The sequence below is a fragment of the Vitis riparia genome, chromosome 19 (genome assembly GCF_004353265.1).
Source record: "Vitis riparia cultivar Riparia Gloire de Montpellier isolate 1030 chromosome 19, EGFV_Vit.rip_1.0, whole genome shotgun sequence".
NCBI lineage: Eukaryota > Viridiplantae > Streptophyta > Magnoliopsida > Vitales > Vitaceae > Vitis > Vitis riparia.
In genome coordinates, this window is record NC_048449.1 from 6926045 (window position 1) to 6936261 (window position 10217).

The 10217-nt window shown below is 31.0% G+C and overlaps 2 protein-coding genes across 2 annotated transcripts; both read right to left on the reverse strand.

The window, feature by feature from the left end:
• Nucleotides 1-2315: 2315 nt before the first annotated feature.
• On the reverse strand, nt 2316-5489 carry LOC117909616 (reactive Intermediate Deaminase A, chloroplastic). The gene is made up of 6 exons (XM_034823689.1): nt 5286-5489; nt 4541-4656; nt 4397-4441; nt 2998-3071; nt 2869-2918; nt 2316-2647 (listed from the first exon to the last, which is right to left on the reverse strand). Exons 1-6 carry the CDS (start codon nt 5479-5481, stop codon nt 2553-2555), a joined length of 576 nt encoding a protein of 191 aa, XP_034679580.1. The 5' UTR covers nt 5482-5489; the 3' UTR covers nt 2316-2552.
• Nucleotides 5490-6416: 927 nt separating this feature from the next.
• Nucleotides 6417-8142, reverse strand: LOC117909615 (NEP1-interacting protein-like 1). The gene is made up of 5 exons (XM_034823688.1): nt 7741-8142; nt 7463-7614; nt 7111-7194; nt 6762-6923; nt 6417-6662 (listed from the first exon to the last, which is right to left on the reverse strand). Exons 1-5 carry the CDS (start codon nt 7898-7900, stop codon nt 6528-6530), a joined length of 693 nt encoding a protein of 230 aa, XP_034679579.1. The 5' UTR covers nt 7901-8142; the 3' UTR covers nt 6417-6527.
• Nucleotides 8143-10217: the final 2075 nt, after the last annotated feature.

Below are 10217 nucleotides of genomic sequence, written 5' to 3' on the forward strand. Positions count from 1 at the left end.
AAAATTACAATTTTTTTTTAGAATTTTATGTTAAGCCAAGGAATAATAACTTGAAAGTTTATGTGCATTCACCCATGAGAGAATTCCTCTAATGAGCATATATAAGAGAAACTCAGCATTTGGAATCAATTTAAAATCATGTTTTACTAAAACAATAATTCAAAATTTTAAAAATTTTAGAAAGATTTTGAAATACCTCATATTTAAATTTATTAATTTAAATTATTTTCCAAATTCCTCAAAAGATTTGGAAAGATTATTTTGGTCAAATTCTTAATTTCAAATTATTTTCCAAAATGATTTTATTATTTGGAAATTTTTTTAAAAATTCTCAATTTTAAATCATCATTTTAAAATTATTTTATATTTTTTTCATTATTTAAGATATTTTTTTCTTTAAATTCTCAGTATAAAATTCTTTTAAAATTAATTTTATTTCTAATTTTCATAAGTTCACTATATGCCTTTTATGTCATTATTTTCAAATAACTCAATCATAACGACCTTAAATTTTTAAAGGATGGTAAATGATAAGAAAGTACGTAAAGTCCTACACTAGGATGAATATTGTGTTATGCATTTAAGTTTGTTTATTTTTATTATTATTTGAAAGTTATTAAATTTTAATTTATTTGTTTTTATTAGCTTTTGAATATTATTATGTATTAAATGGATTTATTTTAATATAATAAAAATCATCTTTATCCCCACAAAAATAATTACTATGCTTCTTTTTATATTATATAATTAAGATAGTTTTTTAAAAACAACTAATAATTTGAATAAAAAAATTTAACAAATTTTCAAACATACCAAAACAACAAAAAAAAAAAAGTTCATAATAATTAATTAGACATCTAATAATTAGGTTTCTAATCATATTTGATTGCTAAAAGAGTATTAACAATTTTATGGGTTGAGTTTACTTGGTGCATTTTTGGACCGATTGATTTGTGATTGAATTATGTGTTAGCTTATTAAGATTAAATTTTTTTTTTATTTAGAAAAAAATTCAAATTCCAACTTTTTAAATTTTTTTAAATAAATTATATTTATTAATTTTAATATACATATTTAAATGGATTTGAGTTATTCTTATAATAATAATCGACAAATTTAATTAGAATTGATGAAAGTTGATTTGTTTTGGTTTTATTATATTATAAAGGAGTTGAATTCTAAATAGTAAATACATTCCTAATTTAATAATTTTTGAACGTTGTGCATTGATTTTAAATTTATTTCATGTCCGAATTTATGTTGTTGGTTCCATTGGGTCAAATTCATTAGATCTTTGAAACAAAAAAGTAATTTCCTTTTTCTTAAGCTATGTTTGTTCCCAATAGTATTAAAGAAAGAAAATAAATACTAAGAAAAACGATTTTCTCATATTTGATTTTACTATAAAAAATGTGAAATAAAATTAAATATAATGAAAATTAGTTAAAATTGTAAATATTTTAAAATTATTTAATCTTTATATAATGGAAAAAAATTAGTTAAATGAATTTATAAAAACATATTAAAATAGTTTATTAATTTGAATCTATTTTTTATTTTCTTCTATTTTTTTTCCACTTTTCATTTTTATTTTATTTCCTTTACGTTTTCCGAGAACCAAATATAGTCTTAATGAAAGTAATTTGATGCCCTCTAAATGCCAAAACCTTGATGGGAACCATTCTTAATAACAATTTTTTTTTGTTTTGGATTGTTTCCAAAACAGATTATGTCAACACAAGTATGAAGGGTATATGAAAGCTTTAGAATATTATTTTCGGGCATTAGAACGAAACCCGTTCTTACCACAAGCTTTTAATAATATGGCCGTGATCTGTCATTACGTGCGACTATCTCCACTATAGAAAGAAAAAGGAAAGAAAAAAGAAAGATCAAATCCACTAGTAAATACTAGAAACAAAACGGGCTTTCTACATATTATGCATCATCCAAGACAATGACTTTTAACCGTTGTAGTAAAAAAAGAAACTTCATAGAATTCGAAATATGAAGAAATAGATATATCTAAGTACTTTATTCTATGAACAAAGCATCTAAAACTAATTGGTAGAGGAAGTGGAGTAAAAATGGAATGTTTTCTAAGAAAATATTTTTAATTGTTTTTAGTTTTTTTCACTTGATTTTTAAGATTTGATTTAAAAAATAATTATATAAATATGGAAAATGAACGAAAATAAAGCATTACATAAAAAAAAAAATGAGAATATAGAAAATGGGTCTTGATGCTATGATAATTTACTTGAAGCTCTGAATATGGAAAGGGCAGAGTAGCATCAAAATCTAATAACTAGAAATATCTGGGGCAACCTGAATGCTTTGTCCATTTCAATTTCAATTTCATAACCCAACCAAAAACAAGCAGTAAGGTTCACAGGTTTACTAGTTCAATTGACAGCGAATGAAAAAGCAAAGCCTGATGGGAGATGGACCATACTTGGCCACAAATCCCTGAGGTTAAAGCTTAGAGATGTCCCTACCCATTATTAAACTTAGCTCTATCTTGAGATTTTGGATTCGCACAGGTTCGATTTTTAGAGGGCTGCAATGCACTCGATTTCAATCCGGGCATCCAATGGTAACGCTGCTACCTGGTATGTTGATCGAGCAGGAGCAGGAGCATGGAAGTCTGTGATGACAAAGCATTTAGCCAGCAAGACAGAATCAAATTTTTTAACAATGTCATTAAGCTACTAGAGCAAGTTTTCCTTATGTTTTCCCTTTTTTAAGGTTCAGTGAAGAAATATGAGAAGTGAGCTTTGATATTGAAATTACAGCTAGATAACCATATTCTCAACCCATGTTTTCAATCTACATATAGAAGCAGTTATTTTACTTTATTGAACTCACATTTGGCATAGATCTCATTCACTTTCTTGAAGTCCTTCAAGTCAGCCAACCTGTAGGAATGGCAAAGAAAAAATTATCTTCTTTCCAACTCTCAGATAAGGTTCGTAGCAAAACACACAGATTCCTTACATAATTGTAGTCTTAACTACTGAGGAATAGCTGGCACCACTGGCTTTGAGTATTTCCCCCATATTCTTGAGAACCTGGAATTTTTAATAAGTTCAAAACTGTCAATATTCTGATCTGCAGCCTAAAAGGTGGAATGCAGTAGAAGGCACATTTGCTAAGCTGAGGGTCATCAAGCACACATAACTTTATATATTACTTTTATGAAGAACAAGCCAGAGTTAATGGTAATCAAATGGAATTTGAAATAGTATTATGGGGGATTATAAGAATCAAAATTTTTAATGTGACAAACAGGAAAAGCCTTTGTACAATTTTCTGAACATGAAACTCATATGAACACTAGATGATAGATTAAAACCAGCAGAGAAAAAGATGCAGAAAAACAAACATAGGTCAAAGATTACTAGCCATATTGTCAGATGTGTTCTGAAGTACATCATGGAGTTGACAAAGAATTCAAGGCATGCAGATTTTAAAAACAACTTATTTTTTGATGGATAATAGTAATTTCAATTGAAATGCCACTGGTGGAGAGCTTTATGGAAATGGAAATGTTTTTGTATACATTTCTTAAATGTAACCATTACATGTGTTGTCGATGCTACAAGAAAGTGGGAAGATGGTTTTCAAGGGATGAGGCCTCGAGGCTGTACAACACTGGCACTCACATTTTTATTGGGGAATTAACCAAGACTCACAAATATTGAGAAACATGTGACAAGTCAGTCTAACTCCTGTCTGAAGATCAGTCTTCCATCCACCCATCAAACTCTCAAGACCCCAACCAATGAGAAAAAAAATATGTTGATCAATCAATTAAACAGGTGATTAACAAACTCCATGCTTATGCTTAGCCTATTTAACAATGACCTCACGTGTTTTTAGCTTTCTGAGTTTACTTGACCATTGAACACTTCTAAAAGCCTCAAAAGGGAAATGCCAATTCTACAGCTGTTGTAACACTAACATCAAGCATGAAAGCAATAGAATCCTGTGCCCACTATAAAAGGGTCAAGACTCAAAACCGTGAGGCTCATGCTTGGAAGGCTTAATCAAGCAAAGCCAGCCAAGCAATGCTATGGAGGCCTAGCCAAAGACATTAATAATCATTTATTAAAATATTTATTTGACAAATGCCCATATGAAGGAAGCCTCAAAAGCATAGAACTGTTCGAGCTTTGCTCACTTTGTAGCCAAATTCAAAATGCAAGATCATGCGTGATTTATGTAGGCTGGTGAACAAGCTCCAATCTCAAACACAACCCTAAGATAATAAACCCTCAAATGTAATCACAATATTTCATACACCAAAATGTGTTTTCACAAAGCATGCAAAGGACAACTTGTAAGAACGAAAACAATCCTCCCAATACCAATCAGCAATTGCAAGTAAACTCACCTGCTCTGTTTGATCCTCTACATTATCTGAGATGAACTTCCCAGTCTGCATTAAATTATAGACAAAATATGACCACAAAGTTGCATAATACTAAGTAATATAACAGATATTACATAAACACATGTCTTGGTAAATATGACGAACCTCTGGAATAAGACCCAGAACACCGGACACAAAGACTAGGTTATTGGCTTTGATGGCCTGAGAGTAAGGTCCCAAAGCTGCTGGAGCCTTGTCCGTTTGAACAGCCTGCTTTATACCTACAATCACAGCCACCCATCGTCATTTCTAGCAAATGGCACTCATCCATGATCATCCCACTTAATAAATGAGTGACAACTCATCACTCATCCTTCCGGTTGGTTCGAGCTCTTGCAATTACATTTTGAGAAGGGACAAAAAGAAAGAAAAATTGGAAAAGGAAGCAACTTTTTCAAGTCAAAAGTGAAAATAAATCATGTTTTGTGAATTAAAAGCTAAGAAAACTAGAGTGAAATCATGTTCTCTGAATTAAAAACTGAAAAGGAAAATTAAAAGTAAAACGATGTTTTCTGAATTTAAAACTAGAAAAAATGAAACCATATGTCCTGAACCGAAACTAAGAAAAAGATTCAAATTTTTGGGCGTGCTTTTATCATAGTAAGCATAATCTCGCAATGGTGACGATGACAGTGAGTGAACCCAGAAAATAACAACATAAAAGAAACAAATTTTTTGCTCATGAAAGCCACCCCAAATCCAATTTCTGCTTCCGAAACCTCAAAAGCGGAAATAAAGCCCTGATGGATAAATGTTTTCTGGCAAGTTTCCCAAACATATGGAAATTATCACATATTGTATAATCAAGACAGAAACCGAAAATCCTAACCGTGGAAGTGCAAAACTCAACTGGCGTCAGTAGAAATGCTCAAGCAAGCGAGTGGCTTTGACCGCAACGACGAGGACGAAGATCGCCATAGGCTGGTAGTGGCCACCGAGGCACAGCCTATACCGACGGCTAGCGGACCCCGTCGGCGCAGTGCTCCGACGTCGATGGCCGGCATATTGAAGGTTCGTGCAACAGCGCTCCAGGCCATCTCTCTCATTCACTGTCTCCTCCTCTCTGAACCTTTCCTACATTTTAGGGCTGGGGTTGGGTGAACTGGCTGGGCTGGGCTTCGAGCCCAAATTGGGCCCAGTGTGAGGAGGAAAAAGAGCCAAGTCGTGGCTGGGCTGAGTTGGACAGCCCATTACCATAAACGTGTACAAGTTGACTTTTGCTTTGTTTTTCTGGAATTAAAACTATATTTAATAATTAACAATATTTTAATTCTAATTAAAGTAGGATGATTTATGAAAATATCTTTCGTCTTCCAAAAGAAAAAACCCGAAATTAGATATTATTTTGTCTTTTTCCGTCCCATTTAGTTACATAATTAATAAAAAATTATTTTAATTTTTTTTCTTTTTTCGAACAATGATTTAAATTTATTTATTTTCCCATATTTTAGCACATATAAAATAAAATTCATTCAAATAAATTATGAAAATTTATAACATTTATTTATAAATTATATTTATTTTAATATAGTTATATTTTAAAAAATTATATAGAAATGGGTGAAATGAGTATGAGAAATTCTGATAACCTCCTATCATGCCCATTATTATTTTTTTAAGTTTCGATAGAGTCAAGAATATCTTTAAATATTCATAATGAGGTTAGAATAATTCAAAACTTGCTTTATTTTCATAGATTTTGAAGTTGTATTTTAAAAAAATAACTTTCAAATTTAAAATTTACATGACTAAAACAACTTTCCAATCCGTATTTTTACAAATTGTAATAAATTTGGGAATATTTTTTCAATGGTTGTAGATTCTTAATTATTTTTATAATTACAATTTTTTACAATATATATATATATATATATATATATATATATATATATATATATATATATATATATCCATTTTTTTTAAAAAATGGTATAAATAATAATTAATTATAAAAAATAAAGAAAGCATTAAAGACCATATCAAAACTAAAAGAAGATGGTGAATCCTTTGATTGAAACCATCCCTAGCTAGGGCAATATGTAACATAGTGATCCCACAAAATCATTCACTTCATTGTGATTTTGTGGCTTAATCAAGTGTCCATACAAACATCTTTTCTACACATGGGGCAAGACCCATGTAGGGTTAGCCATTGATCTACACATTCCATATGAAAGTAGTGCCTGCAACTTGGAAGCCCTCTTGTCATCTCTCCATCCTTGAAATCCTAGTATATTAAAAAAATAAAATAAAATAAAAATAAAAAAGACCCCAATGTGGGGTAAAGGAAAATGAAAATGAAAATTCTATGAATTGAATTTCTCACCTGCAAGCAAATGGTACAACTGATTTCATTATACATTTCTGCAGTGCTAGGGCAAAAGTTTGATTTGGGAAGCTTTTCAATGAAATTATGAGGCAGCCCTTTGGCTCCACTGATGTTGTAAAAGTCCTCAGTCTCTCCATAATTTGTTTCCAATGTGCTAATCTGAGTTCAAATGAATCATTAGGGTCTTATGTTAGTAGATTAAACCATTCCGTCTTTTCAAAAACGGCTTTCGAAAACTATTTTATATTCTTAAAAATAAAAAATACACGTAAAAAACTTTTAACATTTAAGATTTAAAAACGTTTTCTAAAATCGATATTAAATATACTGTTGATAGATTACTTACTTGCCATTGATAAGCTTTTAGCACTGCAGGACTCACCCATTCCATGAACACCTTCCCATTCACTAGGCTACATAACAAAGCTGCCTGTAAAATATATTGACATTATCATAAAATACCATATAAAGACGAAGTTAGGGTAAAAAAAAGATGGCAAAGAAATAAACGTACCAAAATTTCATCCCAAGTCAATGATGAAAATTGGGGTATTAATTGAGAAGATATAAGAAAGTAAGAAGTCGATAAATATTTATTGCAAGCATACCAAAAACTTCATTGGTCAATTATGATATCAGGGGTACTAGAGATTGAAAAAGAAAATGGAAAATGGAAAGGGAAGGAGATGAATGGTGACCTTAGACAATGACTCGCCAGCAGCGACTGATTCAAGCAGCTGAAGGGCTGTTATGGCCCCTGTCACCGCACCTATTCCGGACCCACGAAAGAAGCCGGTTTCTGTGGTTTGGCCTTTGATGGCTCCTGTGATTGTACCCACGACTGCTCCTCCTGCAAACCCCCCACCCCGACATGATCATATGTTATACACTGCTCAACGTACACCATGCCCTTTGGGCTTAGGAGACCATGGCAGCATGGTACTGAAAAACAGCAAGAGGGATCAAGGATCCATACCTAGGGCAAAAATGCAGGTGAAGGCAGCGAAGACAGCGCTCTTCATCACTCTGAACACCAACCCATTTCCAGAATCCCTCGTTTGGGATAAGACCCGGAACGAAACAGCCTCTCTACACCTCAAAACCATATTTTCTAGGCAGGAAAAGCACCCCTTCATCTTGGGTTGGATGGAAATTGAGAGAGAAAGGAGGTGAGGGGGGAGAAGAAGAAGAGTGCCGGTGAGGAAAGGAAAGAGGGGGTTGAGGAGGGTGGGGGGAGTGGGGCTTGGGAATGTGTGAGGTGATTCTAGGCATTTAAAGGGTGAGAAGAAGCATTAAAGAGGGTTAAATCCCAGAGCTACCCAACACATGCACTAGCTTGCAGAAGAGGCATTACAGCTTCACACAAGAGAAAATGATTCTTATACAAATGTGGCAGTGATTGAGACCACCACCACCACCACCACTCCTCTCCTAGAGGAGAATTCAAGGCTAAGATGGGCAGGCCAGTGTTTTGAAGAAAATTATATCATTTTTTAATGCCTTCAATTCCTAAATATCTTTTGTACATTTATGACATTGCATGGCCTTTTATTTTATAGATTATAAAAAAATTGCATATGGGTACTGCTCTACTAAACTTTTGATAGCAATACTTATGTACTTTGAACTTCCACCATTAAAAATATATAATGAAATATGAATAGAAAATGAGATCATGACACCCACATCTTCACGTTTGTTTGGCTCCTTAGAAAATATAGGGGAAAAGGTTATTGAAATTTGTAATTTTCTTTTCTTTTATTTTTTCTGTTTGGTTCCCTAGAAAATATAAGGGAAAAGTTATTGAAATTTACAATCTTAAATCTAATACTGGGTTATCTATATCATTATACCAAATAGAATATCATTAATATATACTGTACATCAACAAAATGAGAAAAAGGCAGAAAAAAAAAAATTGGAACAAAGGAGAAGAACAAAGAAGATGAAGATGGAAAGAGAGTAGAGAAGGTTGATTTGTTAAATATGAATGAAGTTGGTTTAATAATTTTCTATATTTTTGTAATTATTTTTTAAAAAATAGTCTATAAACAATAAAAAATAATTAAAATAATTAAAATATATCATAAAAAATATTCTATTCTCAAAAAATTATTTTTCTAGTTTGGTGTTTTTCAAATTTGACTTTCAAATAAAAGAGTCTAAAGAAACATTGTAATGTCATAATTTTTATTATATTAAGTTACTAAGTGAGTATTTGGTTAACCAACTTAATAACTTAAATTAATGTAATAAGTTAATTTAAGTCATTAAGTAAATTAAATATATTTGGTAAAATAATTTAATAGTATGACTTAAAATTAAAAATAATTTTACATAATAAGTAAAACCAATTAATTTATTTTTAAATCAATATTTTTACTTTCATTTGCCCTATTTACCTCTATGATCTCCTTTGTTAGTCCATCACCTTTATTATTACTCAACTTTATTTACCTTAATTATAATTTATAAAAATAAATATATCAATTTAATTATTTAAAATATATTTTAAGTAAGAATTCAATAATAATTTTGAAATTAATAACTTAAGTATAATTTAACTTAAAATCAAGTTAAGTCATTAAATAATAAATATTAAGTTTTATCCAACATCGTTAATTTAAAATTTTAAAATATGATATCAAAGACTAAAAAAAACATCAAATTAATTTGGAATAAAGCCTTTTTAGCACCCATCTCTATTGCACCTCAAATTGTGAAAACAAGGTACAAAAGCATTATTATAAATTCTACAAAAAAAACATTTTTTTTTTTTTTAAGAAAAATCCTTAAAATATCATTATGTTTGTAAAGTACATGTCCTTTTAAGAAAATTGGCTGGAAATTATTTATTAATTTATTTTATGGGTAGTACAAATAAAGAAGGAAGGAGGGGAGATAGGATTGCAGAAGATGTTAGGGTTGTAAGCCATTAAAGGATGAAGAGCAGCATGCAGTAATGGTGGTGGGTTAAGGGCTAAAAGAGAAGGAAAAAGAAGAAGGAAACAGAGGAAATCAAGGGGCGCCAAAGGTAATGGGATGTGGGGAGGTTTGAAAAACCAGGGGCTGAGGCAAGTGGCCTGAAAAACTCAGAAAGACATGGGCCTTTGTGTTTTCAAACAGCATGTGGTCCTTTCTCTGCATTTATGCTGCCCTTGATTTTTTTTTATTTTTTATTTTTTATTTATCATATCTCCCCAATGGTACAACTCTATCAAACTATTTGTATCATACTGTACCACCCTGTTTTCCTACCTTGCCAGTGGACAAGACCTGTGGTTGTAGATCAGGTTCCTTTAGTATTGGATGACTGCAAAGATCCCCTTTGCCAGCCAATTTAAAAAAAAAAAAAAAAAATCATAAAAAGTGATTTTTAGCATAAATTGTTTTCGAGGAATAAGAAAATAGGAAAATATATTTCACAATAAAAAAATATTTTTTATTCTTAAA

What these genes read in the sequence shown, in the direction of transcription:
- LOC117909616 (XM_034823689.1), bottom strand. Translation starts at nt 5,481, where the DNA reads ATGAGAGAGATGGCCTGGAGCGCTGTTGCACGAACCTTCAATATGCCG. An exon ending in GAGCATTTCTACTGACGCCA is followed by an intron (nt 4,657 to 5,285) that starts GTTGAGTTTTGC and finishes CTGTGATTGTAG; the next exon opens with GTATAAAGCAGGCTGTTCAA. An exon ending in GTAGTTAAGACTACAATTAT is followed by an intron (nt 2,919 to 2,997) that starts GTAAGGAATCTG and finishes CCATTCCTACAG; the next exon opens with GTTGGCTGACTTGAAGGACT.
- LOC117909615 (XM_034823688.1), bottom strand. Translation starts at nt 7,900, where the DNA reads ATGAAGGGGTGCTTTTCCTGCCTAGAAAATATGGTTTTGAGGTGTAGA. An exon ending in CACCTGCATTTTTGCCCTAG is followed by an intron (nt 7,615 to 7,740) that starts GTATGGATCCTT and finishes GGGGGTTTGCAG; the next exon opens with GAGGAGCAGTCGTGGGTACA. An exon ending in TAAAAGCTTATCAATGGCAA is followed by an intron (nt 6,924 to 7,110) that starts GTAAGTAATCTA and finishes ATTTGAACTCAG; the next exon opens with ATTAGCACATTGGAAACAAA.